The following is a 23,901-nucleotide window of genomic DNA, read 5'->3' on the forward strand; positions in this document are numbered from 1 at the left end:
ACAAAAGGCTTCATTCAGAATATACCATTCAGAATACAATCAATTATTAACAATCTCTGCAAAGGGTATTAACAGCATTGACTGCCCACCCCAGCAATTAAAAACTGTGCTGAAGATGACCACATTTGATGAATGTATAAATGTTGCTCATTGTTAACGCCTGTTGGCGTCTTAGCAATAAGTCATCAGTATAGGTTTCACCAGCCCGACAAACCACTTAGGATGAGGGTAAATGACTCTACAGTCTCAGTACCAATGTAGTTGCTTTTTCGTTTTGTCCTAATCACAGTCCGGGTTGCAGCTCTTCAAGAACTACCAACTGTGTCGACGCAGCCAGCAGTCATGGGGCAGTTCCACGCCAGTGGTAAGTATCAAGGCACCTCTCCATTCCTCCAGATTCTTGCCCATTTCTCCTTCTTTTCTCCCCTAAAATCCTCCTCTTGTAGCGTTTTTTAACATTTCATAAACCTTGAAAGATAGACCTATCCTCTTTGGTACAGGAGCCAAGCCTCTAGAATTCTCTGAGTCTTAGAACTCCACTCCCATTTTTTATGTCACTAAAGATCATTCTGTTCATCTGATAATCAGTCCAGCATGGGTTGGTGGGGAAGAAATGCAGATGGCAACATGGGGGGGGGGGGGGAAAGAAAAAAAGACGGGTGGGGAGGAGATGCTTTGTGCAGCCAAACATGAAGGGGAATGGGGGGGGAGCAACTCAGAGGGCTGTGGTGTGGGAAGAAACACAAAGAGTGGGGAGCAGATCCAACAAGCAAGACAGAAGAAGGGTGCGATTGGAGGGAAGCAACACAGAGGGCTGAGGCGGACAAGAGAGCAACAGGTGGGAGACCAACGTGGAAGGGGCAGGGGAGAAGCACGGAGCGATACAACAACAGGAGAGTGGACACAAGAGTGATCACAATGTGGAGGGGGCAGGAAAGAGCACACAGCTGACAGTGAGCAACATGGAGTACAGGGGGAGAGAAGTACACAAGGGAGACAAATTGAAAACACAAGCAATTTTATGGAGTAGCTAACCCAAAAGAAAATAGTGCTTGAAAGCAAGCAGTGGAAGCATTGAAAGCAGCCAATCAAAACAGATGCTAAAGAGACTATGCTTGATGCGAGGGACAAACTCAAAATTGAGAAGCTGGAACACAAATAAGAAGCAAGCAGACTGAGAGGAAAGCCAACCGATGGTAAGCAATGTGCAGACTCCAGGCTCCTTGTATGATCTTGGTAAGCCAACACTATGTCCTGAAAGTACATAGTCTGTCTAGTAGGCTTGACTTTAAAAAAAACAAAAAAAAACCAAGATAACATGTTGCTCTTGTTAATACCCAGTAGGTGGGTATTGTCTTTCAAACAAACTCCGTTTAAGGGAAGCAATCTTGCCTATCTCCTGCACTCATTTTCTTCTCCTTTTTTAATTTATTCACTTCGATTTTTTCCCTTTCTGCTGTTTTACTACTTCTTTTCTTTTGTTGAGTGTCTACCTACTGTTACTTCCAATGATTGTCTTACAATAGCTTGACTCTTGTTTTTGTTATTTTATGTTTTCTTTTAGTGTTTGTCTTTATTCCTCTCAACTCTTTTTCTGCTTTCCGTTTCCATTTCTCTTCATTGTTGTTAGAGTGTTAAGATTTATTACTTCTACATTTTTTTTCTCTTCTCATTTTGTTTTGTTTGTCCTCTTCTTTCACGATCTTTCTGGCGTTTTGTACATATTGCTTACTTTTTTCTTTCTTTAGTTCTTTTTTATAATATTTTTCACTTGGTGCTTTGCTTTTCTTTTCTTTCTTTCTTTCCTTCTCTGTTTCTGTTAAGCGCTTGGCATTTTATCCCCCTTCCTTTTCTTGCTTTTTTTTGGGGTCCTGTTTGTCCTGCCACCCTCTCTCTATCACATTCTCTGCTACCTTTTCTCTGCGAGCTCTCTAAAAAAATCCACTCTGTCTTCCTGCAGAGGAGTGCCTCTGACAACACTCTTGTGGCTATGGACTTCTCCGGCTGCACTGGCAGAGTCATCGACAACCCGAACGAAGCCCTGTCAGCCGCTTTGGAGGAGGCGCAGTCCTGGAGGGTGAGTATCATGGAATATGCAGCTCCGCACAGCCTTTTGTTATATCTGCTTGTGCCAGCGCCTTCCAAACTGAGGCCGAAAATGATTTGCTAATGCAATGCCTCACTTCATATTGTTATTAAAATTATTATTATGAAAAACTCAATATATGTCTTCAACGCATGAATGAAGATAAGTGCTTATTCATATTAAGGAGTTATTACTCTTTTCCCTTGTCATTAACAGTTGTTAACACCAATTGTTGAAGGTACTAAGATTTAATAGGTGCTTGCCTCACAAGTAAGGGCCCAGGTGGAAGGAGAGGGTACGGTTCATAATGGAATAAAGGGCAGGCAACTCTCCTATTTTTTTTCCCCAGTTTCATGTTCCTGCTTCAGACTCTCACTGATTTATTAGTGCTATAATTTAGAGCATTTTGGCTGAGCCAATCTCATTATTCCATACAGGAATTCTCACAAGTAGTGTTTGCCACCCTTCGAGTTTATTTGTGCTCAAAGCAATTAAGTGCAGCGACAGGCAGCATGAATATTGCTGAGACATTTTTCTTAGGGCGAGAAAATGGCATTTAAAAGGACATACCCTCTAAATGAACGCGTTATTGTGAGGTAATTCACTAAAACATTCTTTGACTTTGTCCCTCGGTGAGTGATGTTGAGGATCTTGGTTAAGTATGAAGATTTTAGAAAAGCCAGTTACCATGTTATAGCACATAATCCCTTGAATTAGTCAATGGGTCAGCTTTAACAGACAGGGGGTTAGAAAGGCCTTTCTGGGGCTGCACTGGTTGTGTCACTTGGGGCTGTGCTGCATGCAGCCATTATGCAAAACAACAGTTGATGGACAGAATGCAGAACAATGTCATACATTCACCCCAGTACAGAGATCTGTACCTAAATCCATCATTTCTTTGCACTCCACACCACCCCAGTTCAGACATAGCCATATGCAAATCAGCCTTGAACCTGTGCCTTATGGGAACAGTTCAGCCCGAACTGCCAAGCCAAGTCTTTCCTGGACCGGGATCAAGTATCCTAGGACCGGTTTCTGGCTATCAGCCATCTCCAGCCAGGATAGCTTGACTGCAGCCATTACTGCACGAGCTGCTGTGGTACATGCAATAGATGAACTGTGGTGCATGGCATGTTGTTTCTAAGGTTGTTCTGTTCATGCAAGGCGTGTGTGTGTGTGTGTGTGTGTGAGAGAGAGAGATTGAGGCCCCTGGGGTTGTGATGCTTGTAGGTTTTGTGTATTCTGCTGCTGAGGCATTTAGGCCAGTGACTGGTGCTTAGGCCATAAAGCTGATCAAGCAAAAATGAATCCATTAATAAGGTGGTGAGTCAGACAGCGTGGATGAAATAGGCCAAGTAGAATTAAAGATTGATTTCTAGTTTTGGTAGTGGAATTTTGAAATGTCAGTGTGGCATATTTAAATTCACCAACACACTGGCAGTGGAAACCATTTGAGCTTTTCCATCACGGTAGCTGTCTCCTCTATGGAAGGATTAAATTTGATGGCCAGCAAGGGGAGCCGATGGAGTTCCACCAGGATGGAGATGAAGTGATAATATTCCTTCAGGCCCTGAATAAGACGTTTTGTGGTATATAGGATGCCCTTAAGATGGACCATTGTGGATTCTTTGGTTCAGTGGATCAGGTCAGTCCCACCATCCAGGAGGAAGAGTACGAGGGCTTGAACAGCAGTTCTGAAGTCACCGTCCTTGAAAAGAGAAAGTTTGTACCAGGCTCTCTTTGGCTTTTTGGCAATATGTTCCTCCTGGTTGAGGGTAATGCCCAGGGTGAATCTAAGTGACTTGACATTCATTGAAAGTTGGGGTGCTGAGCTATCAAGGTCCATGGCATTGAGCATTTTGTGTACTGTTTCTTGATTGTTGTACTTAGCCGATAAGAGGAATTCTATCTTGGTGGGATTGAGCTTCAGATAGGGGTGGACATCCACGTCTGGATGAGCTGCAGGCAGTGTTTGACTGTTGAATGTCTGAACAGAGAAGACTTTTAAGTAAAGCTGTTTACAGTCTGCATATTGGAGAGGTGTGATTTTAACGAACTAGACTTCATCCGCAATTTTAACGAACTAGACTACGTCCACAATTCTAAAGTCACTTATGTAGTCCTCTAAAGGTCATTCAACATTTGAATTTACCGTCCTGAAGATGGTCCGAAACGTCGACAATTACACCTATTTTGTTTGTGAATTGTTTAAAGGATGTGTTTTCTGCTTAATCAGTCACAATTTCCGTTTAATATTTTGTTTGAAATAGGTGTCCACATTAGTGACAATGAGATACTTATAATACCAAATAATTCCTGAATCTTAGTTACTATGTGTTGATGTATGTTCATATATGTAACAATTTTCTGTACCCTTCAATATGTTTTTATCATAAATTTGTGTTTCAAAAAACATTCATCCATTTGAAAAAAATGTTGGCGGATTTGTTCATGTTGAAATAGGTAAATTCAACTTCCCAAATAACTTGATGTAAGCTACTGTATAGAGCTTATGACAGATGTTTGCTTAAAAATATTAGATTAAGAAGATAAAAGAATCCCTTGTAGGTATGTTTACCCGTTGATGTACTAATTGCCAAGCCTCCAAGGGACTATTGGATCTCCCACTCCTCCACTTATTAGGTTATAACCAAACATGTAGGTCATGTCCGGGCTCTATCCTCCCTCCAACTGTTCCTATTTCCCATCGTACAACCCCACATGAACATTCTATGACATCATTCACTCTCAACATTCTAGACACCAGCTCAGACTTATAGGGAAAGGGGACACATAGGATTCTACATGACTGTATAGAACTTTGGGGGCATAAACACCCGACGCAGGGTTCGAGCCTCAAGGTTGCGTCCACAGCCTGTGATTCTGGGCAAATCACTTAATCTCCCCGTGCCTGAAGGTGTAATGTAAATACGGTGCTCATGTAAAGCGTTCCAATACCTTCGGGTCGAGTTCGCGCTATATAAAATATGCACAAAAAAAACAAAAAAACAATCTTTTGGGACCTGGAGGTGCCCATGTGAATTAACTGGTTTCCATTTGAAGGGTAGGAGGAGAACCATGGAAGGGCATCACCAGTGAATCCATTTGAGACTCCAAGGTGTGGATGTGGATGGCATCGTTGACTGTGTCGAAGGCAGATGAGAGGTCCAACAATATCAGGATGCAGGCAGTCATACTCATCTGTGGTCTAGGGGGACATTATCTACAATGTGTGAATGTAACGGTCCTCGTGCTGCAGTGTGATCTGAAGCTAGATCGGTACTTGAGCAGGAGATGGTTAGCGTTAGTGTGTTCTTAGAGTAGAGAATAGACTGCTTTTTTGATGATGTTGCATATTAGAGTAGCGGAGTGATCGGCCAGCAGTTTGCGAGGTCATCAGGGTCAAGAGTAGGTTTCTTTGGGAGAGGAAGCCTCCAATCTGTGCAGATGGACCTTCTGGGCGATACCTTGAGTCAGTGTGGTATTGGCATTTGCGAGTAGTGGTGAGAGAGCTTCGTCAGGGAGAGTTTTGATGATGGAGTAGGGATACTTCATAGGAAGTGGATTCGAGTGAGTTGAGTATTTCGAGGAGATCTGCAAGAGCCAGGGCTTTGAAGGAGGAACGTTGCGGGATTCTAGAAGAAGGGGCTGGGTTGAAGAGGATAAGTTGATGTGCTGTGGATCTTCTGTCTTTTTTCACTGAAAAGGTTGATGGCATTGCACTTGTGGGAGTTACAGTTATTTTTTTAGTACCTATATATTTAGTCTCCTTAACATCATGGGTGGTGTTTCTAAAGTTTTAGAGGTAATGTGCCAACTTTTTGGTTAAAGTCAGCCACCTATTTTAATCTTTAGCAAACTTGAACAAACTTGTTGGCCATTCACTCTTGAAGGCCAGCACCTTGCAGCATCTGATTTCGGAGCAAAGTCCAAATAGGGCAGTCTGACCCTTGGAGACATGCAAGGAAGCCCCACCCCTTTACTACCCCTCTTCTCTAAATGAGAGTCCGGATGTGTTGCTGATATTCAACTGAGGGGACTTCTGCCATTGGTGCAGCCCCTAAGAGGGTAGCGCAGGAAGGATTTGCTTCGAGGTAAACGTTATTTATAAAAGTCTCCTAAGTAGCTGATTCTACTGTGCTGATAAGTTATTCCAGCATTGCGGAGGCTCAGACCAGGCTAAGGGTGGTTCGTTTTTCAATATAGTGTAACATTAAATAAGCAATTCTCAAACTTGTTTGTTTAGTTTTTTTTCTTAGATAATTCAGTTCGGATACTCCATTTTAATCGTGTTTTCTTGTTACCCGTAGAAGACCCTCATTGCAAAGCAGGTCTTTTCTAAAACATTTTCCGTGTGTGAGGGTATATATATGCCCCCGCGGGAGAAGCGTCAGCTCCCCCTTTCCGGTCTGTGCCAAGCAACTTTTCTGCTTGCAGTAGTGGACAGCTTCCATCGGACGATACATTTAATCAGAAATGACTTGCTAATTGTTATTCATATGTATAAATATACTGCCATCTTGTGGTAATAGAATTAATTTCCACTGAGCAGTACCTGCACTAAATGTTCCCCAAGTTCCGAGAAGACATTAGCTATAATTCCAAGTATACTGTTGGTGAACCTTTCAGGATGTGGGGGCCAGGGTTGCGAGGAGAGAGGCATCGATTTTACTGCCTAGATCAATAGTCTTCAAACTTTTTAATGCCACACCACCCGTCCCCCGGTATATATAAAAAAAAAATCATCGATTTCCCCACTCCCTCAACTTGTTCACAAATAATCGGATACATTGGAAATGTGTATGAATGTTTAAATATGTCTAAACAAACCCCCCCTAACCCCCCCCTCCCCAGCCTTTAAACCCGTGGGAAGCACACAGATCATGCAGTGACAACAGGCAAGCAAATAGCAGAATATTTTGGAAAATCAGGGGATTCAAATTCCATCCAAAACGTACCAAATCCATGCTTTCCGTAAGCGCAAATAGGTCCATATAGAACTAATGCAGGAATCCCACCTTATGCAAGCTGAAGGGATGCAGAGGGCAGATATATACTTGTCTAACAGGTAGTTAAGTGAGACCACGTCCTTTTATTTTGTACCCCATGTTTTATGTCTCTCTTGCTTCGAGACTCCCGTCTCCACTCACTTTCCTGCAAGCACCTTTCAACATTGGCCTTGGCTGGACCAGTCGAAGGTATTAAGCAAAAGGGCCAAACTTCCTAGGATCAATATCTGTTTTAAATGTTGCTGAAATACACAACTTCTGTTTGCAATATTTTAATATAAAGATGAGGCCAAATGTAGAAAGGAGGCGCGGCCATGCGCAGGGCTCACCATCTCAAGCAGTGCAGCCCTAAAATCCTCAAATTAAATACATTCATGATATGTTTTAATGTGTTTAATGCTTGTGTATGATTTGTATTTTTTATATTTTAATTTATTGTGTTGTTTTTTAGATCTATTATTGTGATATTTATATATCTTTATTACTCATATTTTTAAATGTTTTCATTTTATATTTTTATATAATTTGGGTTGAAAAAATATTTGTGACATTTATAACTGAAGGCCTTGATATTGTTGTGTATGTTGCTGTACTTAAACTGTTTTATTTGTTTTAAGTTCAATAAACTCACTTATGAACTGACCAAATGAAATGCATATTTACATATTTAAAAAGGTGTTTCAGAGTTTTATGTAACATTAAACATATTAGCAAGCTTACTTAGAAATCAACCTATACAAAATAACTTTTTTTGTTTATTTTGAAGAAGAAAACCAATCACCGATACAGCCTGCCCACCCCGTGTCAGACGGCATCTCTCAGTGCAGGTGAGTAGGCCCTCCTGCTCCTTAATTAGCTTACTTGATGCCGAACCACAAACAAAACCAGTCTCAAAACTAGACTAAGAGCAGTCCAAGAACCAGGCCCTGGGTCAGAAGAGAGCCAATGCAGAAATGATAAAAACCCGAAAACACAACCAGAAACAAATTGAGACCCAAAAGTAGTTCAAGCAGCAGGATCATGCCTAGAATATAAACGAATTCCAGGAAAAAAAACATAATCAGACTGCCATCCAAACTTGCTGATGAACCAAAGTCAGGATCAGACGGCAAAAACAGAACTCCACCTAGACCTAGATACAATCCATGTACCAGGCAAGAACCAAGCTCAGATCAAGCATCGGACTCAGATGCAGATCCGGGCTTTGTATCTGATCCAGAATGACAGCCAGTCCCAAAACCCCACCAAAGGTTGACAACTGGACACACCTATTCCTTACCCCACCTCAAAATTTGAATTAGAATGGTCCCAGACGATGCATCTGACTCTGTAGATACAGACCCAGGGCCCAATTCACAAACTGCATTTTGTAGAACGTAAAGTAGTACTACAATAGTACTACCTACTTGCTGCAAAATGCGATTCACAAACGTATGAGAGGAAATCTCCACCTTGCACATTTTCTATGTGGAGATTTCTGCTCATGTAAGTTTACTACTACCTAGAAGTATATGTGGGAATGACTTGGGGAGAATATCTACTACTAAATCCGAGGGGTTTAAGGAAGAATAAGGAGGGATTTAGTGAGTGTCAAAGATGAATTTAGGCAGTGGCATGCTAATATAAACACCCAGCCACAAAAGACCATTGCTATTCATATACTAAATTTCTAAAGTTGCTTCTCTCCTAGAGGTGACAAAAAAGTAGGTGTCCTCCATCCCAGGCTTGGAGTCAGTCTAGTACCACCCAAGGCTTCCCATGGGCACTGCAACACACTCCCTTAGAGATTAATGGAGGCAGTGACTTACTATAACACCCCATAGGAAATCATGTAAAATAAAAAACAATTTTTTTGCTAGGTAGGGTGTTTTTTATTTTGTTTAAAAAATCATATTTATAAAAAAATAACATTTGAAATATTTAGAAAATGTTTATTTTCAAGAGATAATGTGCTGTGTTTATTTATTACTCTTGTGGTAAAATGGTTATTTTTAATTATTGAAGAACCGGGCTTTTTAGTACCCGGCGGCACCAGGGGCACGCCCAAAGTCTTCGGGTTCACCTGTCTTAGAATACAGAGACACGAGGTACTTCTTGGTGGCGTCAAAGATCGAATTTATTGGCTGCAGCCAGAAACAGTAGTCCACGAAGTACAACACCGCGTATATTCGTAGGAGACTGCTCAAATTTGCAAAAACGAGTCATCCCTTTTATGCCAAAACCCCACATTCTGGACAAACACCCATTATTTACAATTTGTCCAATCATAGGCATTATTATAGAAGGTATCGCATAACGACAAACCCACTTTTCGGTTTTCCAGCCCACCATCAATTATACAGAAAAACCCAACATTCCTTCTTACACAAGTCAGACAGTACCCATAATAAAAGGACCACAACCCATGTCATAAAAGAGGCCATAAAGGAAGAAATAGAAACAGATACAGAGCAAGATAAGTGATGTGTGTGTATATCAAACGTTACAATGTCCTGTGCTCTGATCCTTAATCTTGATCAGCTATAGGGCAGGGAACTGATTCAGCAAGGTCAGCTTCAGGCAACGAGGTCAGTTCACTTGGTTCATCCAAAAATTCAGCACGAACTCGAGCTGACGTGTACGTGTACCAAGGACTCGTTCGGCCGCAGTCGACGGCCTATGTGACGGCAACCAAGAAATGGCTGCCATGCACAAAATGGAACCCATGGTCCGGAACGAAATCTGCAAATACATAGTGAATCTGTAGGTCTAGTAGTACGAGATCACTCGTACTTGCCGAACTCACTAGTTACGGTTTGCTACTATCAAATTCGTAACGAAACCATGCTATTTATAAAACGCGTTCAGAATTCACTGAACCACATTATTTACATTTATATTTTACAATAAAGTAAAGTCTGTATATTTACATGAATATACTTCAATCATGTTACCTCCTATTCTATACCATAGGCAGATCTTGACCACAGTGATAGAGGTCTCCACAAAAGTGATGGAGAGTTCTGCCTACATTTGAAAAGTTACAGGTCGTAACTTTACTCTCGTAAACTAGTTTTAGGGGGCGGGACATGTACATTCACACTTGATAATACATTTACATTCGGAAATGATGAACAGCCAACAGAAGTACATTTACTCAAAAGTGTATGAGTACAAATGTAAACAATGCAAATGTTTTCAGCGCTCCAGAAGAAATAGAAAGTTAGCCTGTGGTCTTTTCTCGGGTCTTGTTGTAGTAATTTGACACTAGCACTAGATGGCGCCCTAAGACGCTACCCAGGACTTATGGAAGGTTATCTGAAATTGCACTGAAATGTGCAGAGAGGAGACAATAAAGGCGTGTGATAGCAACGAGATGAGCAGATAACCCTTGTGTGGCGTCATGGCAAGCCACAGCCAATGAAGCGGCCGTACTCCTAAGAGGGCAGAGTACAGGCAAAAACACATAAATCCTGTCTCGCATTTATAGAGAGGAAAGTTACGTTTCTGGAGTGAGTTCTAACATGAAAGCCTATCTTTTTTTTTTGTGAACAATTTTTCATAGACCCTTTCAAGGGTCTGAACCATGGGGAGGAAGTTTTCACGACCGAGACCAGTGTTAGGAGGAGTAGTTCATAACCATAACAATTCAGTGTTTCTCAGCACTGAGAAATAACCGGGTTTTAGTCATTCTTGGTTTTAGTTACAGCAGATTTCTTGTGTCTGGAGCCTCCTTCAAGGTGAAGTCTGAATACTAAGTTAAAAGCATTGCATTAAATGGACAGATAATACGTATCTGCACTTCTTAGGTTTGAAGGGGAGAGTAGCAGCACTTCTTGGCAGCGGTGCAATACATGTAATGGATGAGTACCAGGACTTGTCAGTAGGAAACAGGTACTCCGTAAGAGTGAGTACCTGCTCTTCTATAGTTCCATTCCATTCGTACAATAGGTCCAGGGCGGCTTTATCCATGCCATATTTCAAGGTTATCTCATGGCTGTGAGTTCCCTGTAAAATCACTGGATGCAAACTTATTTTATGTAGGGATCCTGGAAATCGGGCATTGATCTTGGGCACCCCTGGTGTGTGAGTGTTTGGATGGAAGAGGTATGTTCAAGATAAGAGTTGGGAGGATGTCTGAGACGTGGAGCTGGGCCCATGTACAGTATGGAGTATAACCATCCCCTGTCTATCTCTCCCTCACTCTGTGTCACTGCAGCCATTCACAGGAGCCAAGCCTGGTACCATGGCGGCATCTCCAGGGAAGAGACCCAGCGCCTCATCCTGCAGCAGGGCCTCGTGGACGGGTAAGAATGCTTGATGGAGGGGAAGGGGCTTGTGGCAAGCAGAGGAGAAAGAGGCTTGTTGGCATCATGTGGCAGTGGGTACTCGTGGGTGACGTGGAAGTAGAAAGCTGAGAAGGAAGCAGAGAGTTGACGGTAACAAGTAATTTGGGTTAGGGAGTAATGAGAATCATAATTATAAATAACTTGTTTTATGTAGCACTAAATACCGCATACCAGACATTTCTAAGCACTGTAAATAGCAGATGTTTCATTAATCAAATTCTGGTTCTCATTGATGAGGAAGGGGAGGGTGATGTGAAAACAGGACAAGCTGATGGTAATGTGGAAGTTGTCAGATCACTCAATTTTGGTAAAATACCATGTTTCCAGTCACCGGACTACATGAGCAACCTGATGCACTCTGGGTATTGTAGTATTGCTTAAATTCAATTGGACTAATTGGACAAACATACCTGCAAACAGTCCTTTGTTCTCAGTACCTTAGACCCCCAAAAAGGTTTGAGCACTTGAGGACTTTGATGAAACAGGTGATATTTTAACATATATATGTGAACTCCAGAGTGCAAGACACATCAATATTGTCTGTGTGAGCACGGAGGCTGTGTTCAGGGCTCGAGAATCAATTCATATTTATGAGACAAATATGACTTTTTGGGCAGTAGCCTTCTATAATGTACACATCTGTTATAATTCAACCTGGGCCAATGGCGACCCTTCTTTCGAGGCGCAAGGCTCTATCGATTGATATGGTACCAGAGACTGCCTCCAGAGTGCGACACCTAGTAGAGAACATGGGAACTAGACATATGGTCATCAATAAGCCTACTGCCTACAATGTGCCCAACTTAATACAATCTGTGCAGCCATAGAGCGAGGCCAAAATCTCACCACACAGCTTCAAAACATATTTCAGTCTCCTAATACTCTTTACCTCTCCAATCCCTTTCCACACCTCAATATGTCAGGAAAAATTCCACATTTGATTATACACTTCGTACCTAACACCACACCTCAAGACACCACGTAATGTATTACTGTTCCAGTTCATAACGCCCTACACCACACTATTACAAACATATCACCCCATCTTATTCAAAACTACTGCCCACCATTTAATATTATACAGTGACACATCACGCTACTCAATACATCACCAAACATTACATCAATTAGGACTACACCACCACATAACAGTGCAGAACCATATCACATGGCCCTTGGGGCATGTGTGTGTGCAAGATGTACTTTTATGCAGATTTCAGGGATGCAACAGGGTGTCCTTTTGACACCCTTGCACCCTTGAAATTGCATGCACAATTTGCGAGTTTCTACTGGTACTCACAAATTGCGCATGCAATTTCCCATTAATTCCTGTAGGCCTGTAGGGAAGCCATCCCTTATTTGCGACTCGCAATTTCCGAGTCGCAAATAAGGAATATGTAGGAATCGCAGTTTTTATAGCGATTCCTACATGCATAGGATTTTGTGAATCCTTAATTGCGATTCCTTAATATTCGCAATCAAGGACTCGCAAAATCCTACCTTGATGCATGTGCCTGATAGTGTATTATTGTTTTAAAATTCCAGCATGGTCGCCATGTTTAGAACCAAAGCCATGGAAGGGTAAATCAATGATGTACCATAGTCACAACTATTTTATATTGGTCCCCCATGTTAGAGGGGGTGGCCATGAGGGAAACAGGGCACAGTAGATGAAATCAGTGACAAGCAAGCAGCCCATTAGCACTGTCTGTGGAACAATAGTAGGTTCTCAAAAATTAAAATAAAAAGAGAAAAAGGAAGGAAGAGAAAGGGGACAGGTAAAAGGCGGTTAATGGAAAAATACAGGACTGTCACACGAGCCCTGGCACTCAAGCACATGTATTTTCAGTCAGATGTGCACATTTGAACAGACAAATGCTGTCACTCACAGAGCAAGAGACCCAATGGCTGAAGTGCGCTGACACATTACCCCATGTTGCATATTCTCGTTGATAGAAACGGAGAGATCTAATTTGTGAGCGTACGCTATGTTGGAAGCACATAACATGGTGCAGTGGTACCAAGCATACCGTGTGAAGCGTGCCAGTAAAGACCTTTGAGGTTGCCAGAGCAACTTTCAAGACGTGACTGGTGTTGGAATGGGGTTTGCGAGGAAGGTCGGCAGATTGACCCCTGACCTTCATGGGTGGTGATTTGACCTCAGTTAGTTAAATTCAGAGTGCTGATACACTTCAAGAGATCGCCTCAGCCCACTCAAGAGAGAGGAATGTACTCTTTTTACTTGTGTGTGGCAGATGCATCAACACCCAGTGCTATATTATTGGTATAGTCATCTGTCAATAGCAGTCTGCATACAATTGTCTGCCAGATGTTTGCAGCAAGTGCATTGCCACCGTGAGACATCTTCATAGGGTTGGACCTTGTGCTCTGCAGTAAGTACTCAGATGCCTGCAACAGGTGTATGAAGCCCCTGAGCTTTCCTACCTCCTCTTTCAGTTCCTGTACCAGAGATTATCGCTAAGATTACTTCCGTTGGTCAGCAGGTTCCCATGGACTTCTGTCGTGTGGTGGATTCATGTAAGCTGGGATTAGTCGGGGATTTATGACAACAGAAACCCTTTAGGTCTGTCTGAAAGAAGCTTTACCCATGAATGAGACCTAATGAGAGTGCTCCACCATTGTGCACTGCTGCTATCCCAGGGTATTCTGTGACCAGCATACAACAAACTGCAGCCCTGCAGTTGATCAGATCAGTACAGCAGGTGTGCACTGAGTGTACAGACAGAGTATACACAAATATTGGCGACAGTGGTCAAACAAATCAGCTCGTACATCACAAATTCAGGATACGTATAAGGACACAATCATCCGGAAGCGTGTGCTCAAATGGACATACAACACTATGTCACCTATCAAGTGTTTAGCAAATATCAGAAAGAGCCAACTTTCGATTATTCATAACATGATAAACATTTCCAGAGCATCACATAATTGAAGTTTTATGGTCCGTCTATCCAACAGGTCCAATAATTGTCTTCAAGAGAACAAAGAAAATAATAATACATGAATTAGAGTCCAAAATATGAAGACACCTTGTGGATCTTATAGTTTCAAGAGCTTTTAATTTCTTTAAACACCCAATCTGATTGGAATCCAAATATGAAACAGCCGACACGTGTTTCGTCATTTGACGACTTTTTCAAGCCTGTAACTTTGAAAAATACATATTTAAAAGCACTGTACAATCTCCATTATTATGCTTTGTCTCAGTGTATTACATGTTATCCAGTGATCATTCCATGCAAGAAGCACTCATGTGCCAGATTTTATCAATATTTTTCAAAACAATTTACGAACAGAAGAAATTACAGCATATTACAGCTACAATTTGGAGAATTATTAAAGGAAAGAAAGGGGAGGAAGTGACTTTGGATGTAACCCCCAAAGAAAGAAGTCTTCGGGTTTAAATGTGATGATGATAGTGATAATAAAGAAGAAAGGAAACCACCACAAACCTAGATTTCATCTCAGAGAAAAATCCAGAATAGGAAATATACCATTGCGTTTTTACCTGAAGTGAGCATATAGACAATAAAGACCATGTCCCAATCATCAATTCAGAAGTAAAAAATATGGTAAGTACCTCAAAAGTCATTAGGAGACAATATGCTCCAAATTGCATCTAGCACCGGAAATGTTTTTACTCAAGCATGCCTCTGAGCCCCGAGGACAGAAATCAATTAGTTTCAGGTAGTTTTTCAGAGGTGAGCCATACAATTCACTGAAGGATTATGAGTAACATCAAGAACATTTGTGCTGGGAAAGTAAAAAGAACGACCATAAGTATTAACAAAAACGACGCAAAAACTCTACGCAAGAAATCGGACTGTAAAGTAACATTAAATGTTAAGATCCAAGTAACCTGTGTGCTATCAAGGGAATGTCATGCGGTATATCTTAAGAACGGAAAGAGAACTGTAAAAAAACATCAGAGACTATAAGTCGGTCAGTGTCATGCCCAAGGTGTGTCATTTAATTAACATTACATTACCAATGTAAACCATTAGTCACAAGCGCTTGCCAGTACACACATAATACAAACTTTAAAGGTGGAATGAGGATGGCGCCCCAGACGTGGTGAGAAAGAAAGGGCTGGGAGCACCAAAAACCATAGTTCTTTGTATCACCCTAGCATCAAATGCACCACTCCATACATCAAACATATATGACACTCATTGCAAGGCGTCCACCTCTCCCTAACAAATATTGTATTGTAATTGCATTTATATTGTGCTTACTACACCAGACGAGGCGTCGAAGCGCTTTTTCGGCGAGTAGGACGCTACTCTGGAACCCATAAAGGATTATTGTTGAACTAGTATAGTGAAATATGAAAGTAATTTAAGTAGTGGATAGGTTAGTCAATTATTTGGATTCAGTATCAAATGCGTTGTAACCCCTGTTCATTTAACGCATATCATTTATAGAAACAGCGCTACTCATTTTCACAAATACATATCACACTCGCAGCACTTGAACTTCCTCTCATCTTCAAACAAATAGCATCATCAGGTGATGTGGGCTGGCCCTCCTCCCTAAGCAAATGCCACAAAATAGTTTGTACAATGCCTCTCTTCACTTACAGCGTATTACTCGCAGCAATTACAGTACCCAAATCACCTAACACATATCACACCTATAGCAAGTGCACTGCCTCTCGTCATCACATTTCTGACAGCAAGTGCACCCCCCACTAAGTAAAAACAATATCACACTTCTTCACAATTGCAAATGTATTTTATTGTAAATACAAGCATTGTCTCCATGCCACTCGAGTCAAGCTATCCTGGCTGATGAGGGCTGAATCCCGAAACCGGTCCTAGGATGCTTGTTTCCAGTCCAGGGAGGACCTGGCCTGGCAGTTCGGGCTGGACTGTTCCCATTGGGCGCAGGGTCAAGACTGATTTGCATATGGCTGGGTCCAAACTGGAATGGCATGGTGAGCAAAAAAATGATGGATTGAGGCCCAGATCTCTGCACTGGGGTGAATGTATGACATTGTTCTGCATTCTGTCCATCAATTGTTTTTTTTGCATACAATATATATGAAACATTTTGATAAATCCTTTCATAAAAAGACCGTTGGCAGCATTTAGCCCCTGGCTGGTCGGCTTATAGTCCTATGGATTTGTGAAGGATCTCCACCCCACATCCTCCCTCTCAGGTAGAGGAACACCTGCCCTCTCCCAATGGGATCTCTGTAATGAAAGGGCATCCACCACTGAGCCAGATGCATCTCCATCACAGCTGACTGCCAGGCAGGCCACCCTGGCGATGTGCTCGGCATTCTCTTTTGCTTTTCAGAAATAATCCCCCATAGTGAAGGTTTGTTAGTATGTGAGAAGCAAAGGAAAAAGAGAAAATGTCCATGACATGCAAAGTTCTTTCCCAGCACATCAGAGACATTTCTCTTTTTTCTGGCATGAGACTTCCATGACTCACATTGTTGTTCCGGACCGGAAAAATAATGACCAAAGCCCTGCCCTAAATATGGCATCCATCAAATGTGACGCAGCGGTCCTAAAACAGACTGCTTCCAGGTCAAGGATTCTCAAAGTGGAGCCTCAGCTGGCTCTGCCATTTTCTCAACCTCTAAATGAGGCGGGCGAACTATGGGTTGAGCAGTACCTAGTTCTGCTAGACCTACATCTACACCAAATTTTAATCGACCTCCAAAATTAAGTATAGAAATCAGTAGTAGGAGGTAGTGTCGCGCAGTGGCCAGGGCCGCTGTCTCCAGAACACGGGTGCTCATGGTTCGATCTCCGGCGCAGTCGGCAGGTTAGCCAAGCACCATGTGACTCTGGGCAATAGCTCGCTTATTCTTCCTGCCGGCCCCCAGCGCCTTGACACCCTCACCAATTTATCTAGAATAAGATGTATGAAACCCAATAGTCTATTAGCTCTCTGTACAGAAGGCAGAGAGCCGGACAGCCAGTTGAAATGCTTTGTTTGTGAACAATTGCTAGCACTGTAGGCAGGGCCACCAAGATTATGCGGCAGGGGAGGGACAAATTATGCAGCAGGGTTGACTAAATTACAGGGGAAGAGAAGGGCCAAATGATCAAATATAGCAATAAAGAACAAACGGTGACCAGTCAACCTTTGCAATGGTCCTTACACTATGCGGCAGCACATATTGCTGCATTTTTAGTAACTTCTTAACCATTTGAGCTAGAAACAAAATTTAAATCTGTAGATTATGCAGCAGATGGCTGATTGTGTAGCGAATGCGGCAAATCCATAACTATGCGAAAAACACCACAGCCGCACAATTCCTTAATTCCAGTGGCCCTGACTATAGGCCTTCTCAAGCAGCATTCTGTCTCTCTGGTGTTACCGGTCTCTGTAGGCCAGCTCGTCCACTCTTTTTGCTGACAGGAAAGCAAGATGGAAAGGAAGCTGCTGGCTTATTTTCCTCTACTATGTGATGGATCAAGCATACTTTTCCATTCATCTCCTGCTCCCAACTCTCAGCTGCGGTTCTGCCCTGTTTTATAGCAGGGTACTGCGGGTTGGTCATAGCCTCATGGCTCTTGGCTGGGGGCCAAAACATCTCTGATTTACCCATCCCCATCTTTATGGGCCTTCAGCGGTGGCTGAGACCCATAATGGCGCAAGCGAGTAATTAACAGACATAATTGCCCCAATTACATGCTTCTTTGCCAGTCATTAATTCAGTGGCCTGCATTTCAGGCTTTCAATACTTTTGCCTTCACAAGTTTAACAACCTTAAAGCAATGGGCACCCGTTTGCCTGTTAACCATTCCAAGGCAAAGCCAATGGCAAGAAGTCTTTGCCCGGTCAGTTCCATAAAACAGTCAGGACAAGAGTACATATTGAACGGTTCAACATGCATTCTGCAGTGTTAGCTCCTGGCACATGTCTTTACTGATGTTATGACTAGTGATTTTGCTTGACCCAGATATAAAAGCATAAATTACGCCTTCGTTTTGGGCAGTGTGCCTGAAATAAGTAGGACCTAATTAGTGCATCTCCCAACTGACTACCATTGAAATGATCAACAGTAAACCTTCTCTCTTCATTGTTCTCTTACGTTTCCTGAAAGGAATCTAGGTCACAGGACCTCTAGAATAATCCAATAAATTCAACATAAATATAAGTTTTGGCTCTGAGCACTGGTATCAGCGCGATCTTATTCAGGTCTTCAATATTGCCCCTCGGCAAAAGTTAACTCTAGGCAATGGGTGTTACTCTTTTGGGAACAGCACATGGTACTACTCACTGGGTACTTCTTTTGAAGGAGTATTAGGGCATTCCACAAGCTTGTACCTTTCCTTCACCCACTAACCTGCTGTGGTGTTTCCTCTGCTTGACCGAATGTTGATGGATCAATTTAGAAGACTATGAGCACTAGATCTTAGGTGATTGTTGAGGACGTAATCAACGTTTCAGCAGGTATTTTGGGCCTTTTACCAGAAGACTTTGTGGACAGTGCAGAGAACTTTTTATTTGATCTTGGCCTGAACTTGAAGCAAGTGGAGAGCTTTTCGAGCAGGCTTGATGGATTCCTGTTTACATAGGTTACATCACAATCTGGTTGGCCTGATCATGAATTCATTGTTTTGGTATTCTGACCAGTAGAACTTTATTCCTCCAGGTTACTCATAAGACAGCTCTACGTATCACAAACTAATGGCTCAGTTATGATGTTTCTTACTTTCAGAAAAGCATCCAGATGTTAACATGGAGACTTGCTCATAAGCGATTCAAATGGATCCCTCTCCTCTTTTCTTGTATCTGTGGAAATGTTAATGGTTATGTCATTAATGAATGAATATTACAATAACACTTGGAGACTCTGGGCAGAATAACCATGTCACCTCCATGAGGCAATAATGACTTTCAGCTAAATGCATCAAACAAAAATCCGCTCGCAAAGGGGCAGATTCTCAGAATCTGCCCCTTTGCGACGGGTATTTCTGCATTTGGGGTGCATCATCCCAAATGCAAAAATCGCAAATTGAGAAATCGCTAAATTGAGAATATTTGCATTTAAGGAATCTCAAATTGAGATTCGTTAAATGCAATGCATGAAAATTTTAAAAATAGCGAATTCGCTAATAGGGCACGCAAATTACCATGAAGTACAACTTCATGGTAATTTGCAAAAACTTTGAAAAATGCACTAAAGTGCATTTTTCAAAGTTTCATGTTGCGCACACACATGCCCTAAGGGCATGTGTGTGCGCAACATATGTGCACAGATCAATTTCAGGGGTACAACAGGGTGTCCTTTGGACACCCCGGCACCCTTGAAATCGCAATCTCAATTTGCGATTCGCTAATTGCAATACACAAATTGAGATTGTCTTCCCATTCATTCCTATGGGCCTCTAGACCCATAGAAATTAATGGGGAGGTATTCCTTAATTGCGACTCGCAATTTGCGAGTCGCAATTAAGGAATTCTAAGAAATCGCTATTTTTGTGTGATTTCTTGATGCATTCCATTTTGCTATTCCTTAATAGCGAATCAGTATTTTTCGCTATTAAGGAATCGCAAAATGGGTTGTTGATGCATCTGGGGGTTTGTCTTTTCTAACGTAGTAGAAAGGTGTGTCCATTCTGTAGTGAGATCTTTAAGGATATCTGCTAATATCAAGTTAACTAGGGAAGGCATTACACTCAGTCCCAGTTTTAATGCCTCTATAAGACTGGCAAATGAGCTGTTACAGGGGTGCCTGAACTAGGTCGATGTATTGGACCCTGATCATGGGTGTAACTCCTCTTCATCATACAAATATTGTATTTGCAGAAGACATCTCAAAAGACAGATGTTCACACAAATCTCATAACTGTCCAAGGAAACATCTATTGCCTTTATCATTTTAGTTTTTTTGTTTTTAGACTGTTTTTAGCTAGGTGAGCGAGACTGGGTTGTGTAAATGCAGTGAATAGTTATTGCTGGGTTAAACTGTATCTGAACAACACCAAGACAGTGTTGGGTAGTGGTGGGTAGATCTATACCATAACACGGAGTATGGCGGGATTGGTCATGGCTGGGTGGTTCTGTTCGTATCTAAGCCATAGGTTGTCCCGCCGTTACTTAGACTCTGTCATGTTGGTTTGTTATTACTTCCCTACCGTCACTTTGACTCATGCCAGCACTTTGTCTGACATTACTTAGATTGGCCATTCATTTATTTGAGGTTTTTATAGCCCAGTAAGCTTACTTTAGATCAGTGGTTTTTAAGCTGAGGTCTGAGGACCCCTGGGGGTCTGCAAAGCCTACTAAAGAGGTCTGCAACTGCTCATAAAATTAAATATTACCAACAGATTAATAAAGTGTATATAAATAATGAAGCAAAATGTACAATTAAAAATTTTAAAACAATCGGTGAAGGAATTTGAAATTGAAGGTTAAAAATTTGATAAGTAGCCCCCGATTGGTTCATGGGAGCAGTGCAAGGGCATCCAACAGAATATTGGAAGGACGATGAGTAACCTCAATTGAATTTAGAAAAGCTCCAACCTTCCTATAAAATAGAAAAAAGTATTTAGTTTTTATATACCAATAATGATTAAGTGTGAGTCCACAGAAGTCAAAAAATTAGGAACCATTGCTTTCAAGCACAGGATGAATTGGAAAGATTGTCCAGTGAAGGAAAAGGAGAGTTGGTAGAAAATTCAGGGAGAGATGTACAAAGCCTTTTTTGCATTTGAAAAAGTTCCAATTTCCTGAATCAGGTTGTTTGCAATCGCATATTGTCCATTTGGTAAGTGCGAAACTCGATATGTGATTCGGTAAAACATTACCAAATCGCAATTTGGGTTTACGGATAAAAATCGAATTGGTTTTTGGAAGGTGCTTGTAAAGGTCCTAAAAATGGTTGTCAAATGTTTTATTTTTTAATGTATCCTGTTTTCCTTTTACGAAAATGGCTGCATTAAAAATTGGTTTATTTAAAAGCGTTCACAGACTGTTTCAACATTCTAAAGCTGACACTTTTATTCAGAACATCCCCAATGGGGAAAAATGTTGTAACAGCATTAAAACCCTTATGCTTAGGGCTACACCGGTCATTAAAGTTCCTCTCTCGTAACAGGCCCTTGCCTGTTGCTTGGGCCTAGAACTCGGAAAGATGCCTTTAATGCTGGGTTGGATTGTATTTGTGTGTCACATTAACAACCCTCCTTGTTTTTCAGGGTGTTCCTGGTTCGAGAAAGTCAGCGTAACACAAAGGGCTTCGTTCTGTCCTTGTGCCACTTACAGAAGGTCAAACACTACCTGATCATGCCGGTAAGTGCAGTGTCCACATTCCGACTCCTTTAGTTCGACTCTTCTAGGGCAAGAGACCAATAATGGTGACTATAGGGTTTAGTTGTCTTGTTCATTGCACTCCTGGTTTGAAATGAGATTGTCAGGCTGTGGTCTACAGCATTTCTTGGTGTTCTGTTTTCTGAAGGTTGTATGATACACTAATGGACTCACTGTGCTGCGCTTTGAGGACCATCCTGCTCATTACTGTTTCATGATGCTACCGGCCGTGTGGTTCTGTGGTGGTGTGTGATGTGTGATGTGGACTGGGGATGAGAAATAAGCACACTATATCTGTGCTTTTGTCTTGGATCTGGCTATGCACACCAACTCTGCATAGCTGAAGCTGGGAAATGCAGGATTCCCAGCAATGCCATACCTGGAAGCCCAGAATTCTCAATGCACTTTCAGACGCATGCCCCAAGGGAGATGCGCCATTGTCACTCAACAGTGAGCGGTTGCAGGAACTTTCTCCAGTTTGTGCAGACAGTGCCTGTGCCACCTAGTGGAGACTCAGCAACCAAACTACCAGGTAGAGAGCCGAAGCTAGCAGAGAGCCGCTGAGAATTGCACGGCTTGAAACTGGTATTGCTATGGTAACAGTTTGGACTCCGGTGGAAGCAGCAATCAAATGAAACAGTCAAGGGCCACCAGCCTGCACCAGTAAATGGGCCTATGCACATTGGCGTGAGCCTGATGGTATAGAAGAACAGTCTTATTGAAGGACTTACAAAAACCCTCCTTGCTTAACAGGCCCTTGAAGTGCCTTGTGATTAATGTAAATTGTTTAGAGCTTGCTCGGCATCCTTAGAGTAATGCTGATGCTGTGCTGTTTGCAAGCTCATTTGGTTTATTAACCCCTTGGTCGCGGCGCGAATTCTGCCGCGGGGGTGGGGGGTGAGCGCGGCGCCGCTGTGCTCATGACGGAATCAAGCCGCCATGAGTTATGGGCAGCCTGTGCTCATGAGGGCGTGGTTCCGTCACGGCCCGCCCGCTCATTCATTTGCCCGCACAGGCGGAGAATTAATGCAGCATGGGTGGAGCGGCAGCCACATGACGGAACCACGCCGTCATGAGCACACGTCACCCGTGGCTCATGACGGCGTGGTTCCGTCATGCGCACGCAAGGGGTTAAATGTGCTGTAGAAGCAATACATCTGCAGCGGAGAACGTTTCCTTAGATACCCTGAATGATGCGTTGCTCTGCTCATGATTTCATATTGCAAGCATCACTTTGTTACAAAAAAACAGATATTTAAAGACCAAGGGCCTGATTTAGATTTTGGCGGACGGGTTACTCCGATGACGGCTATCCCGTCCACAAAAATATAAATCCCGCTGGACATATTGGGATTTAAATCTTGGCAGACCGGATATCCATCACCGATGTGATGGAGTAACCCATCTGCAAAAATCTAAATCAGGCCCATGTCTTAAAGATCATGATACAGAAATTAGTGTGATCTCTAGAACACCTGCTATTAAGTTAATCGTTGCGAACATATTTGAAACTTGGGGCCAGGTGTGCGCATGGATTTGCAGTCGCAAACCATCAGATTTGGAAAAATACAGGATTTGCAACCACTAAAACCTTTTTGCATATGTACTGACCCCATTCGGAAAAGTTTTTCCCAGTGGCAAAATCAGTTTTAAAAATCATTACAGAATCGCATTGTCAAAGTGGCGCGCTGTAACTTTGTTGGGAACCATTTATTCATCTACCAACTCCCAAGTAGGGGATAGGTGGGAGGAGGGTCTAACTGATTGGCTATTGGGAAAAGGTCCCCTTTGAGCCCCTTCCTCTTTGGAAATCAGGGTGGCAGCATCAAGGAGTGTTGTTGGTGGTCCAGGGCACCAGTGCCTGCTCTAATATTTTTTAAAACAGAAAACCCTTTAAAAAGCAGCCTCGGACCAAAATACCTTGAAGTTAAGTTTATATGGGTAAACATAGGTTTACTTACTCCACATATATGTACCTTGACGATGTATATATCTACAAGGTACGAATATGTAGAGTTAATAATAGTAAATCTATACTTACCTATAGGCACTTACCTTCTCAATATTTCTGGCCGGATATTTAGGCCTCAATATTTTTGGCTGCACGGTAATTCTGTCCTCAATATTCTTTCATACAACCTTCTGGTGATTTTAGAAAGGCCAAAAATTCATGTCT

The 23,901-nt window shown here is 42.2% G+C and overlaps 1 protein-coding gene across 7 annotated transcripts in view; it reads left to right on the top strand.

Moving 5' to 3' along the window:
* GRB7 (growth factor receptor bound protein 7) overlaps nucleotides 1-23,901 on the top strand; it is a 674,120-nt gene that overhangs the window by 645,454 nt on the left and 4,765 nt on the right. For all 7 annotated transcript variants that reach the window (XM_078645666.1, XM_078645662.1, XM_078645663.1 and 4 more), the window contains 5 exons: nucleotides 290-364; nucleotides 1,961-2,077; nucleotides 7,862-7,922; nucleotides 11,294-11,381; nucleotides 21,614-21,707. In XM_078645666.1, coding sequence (XP_078501792.1) covers nucleotides 290-364; nucleotides 1,961-2,077; nucleotides 7,862-7,922; nucleotides 11,294-11,381; nucleotides 21,614-21,707 — 435 coding nt within the window. The remainder of the gene's footprint in view (nucleotides 1-289; nucleotides 365-1,960; nucleotides 2,078-7,861; nucleotides 7,923-11,293; nucleotides 11,382-21,613; nucleotides 21,708-23,901) is intronic.

This window comes from Lissotriton helveticus, chromosome 5_1 (assembly GCF_964261635.1).
Source record: "Lissotriton helveticus chromosome 5_1, aLisHel1.1, whole genome shotgun sequence".
Classification (NCBI taxonomy): Eukaryota; Metazoa; Chordata; class Amphibia; order Caudata; family Salamandridae; genus Lissotriton; species Lissotriton helveticus.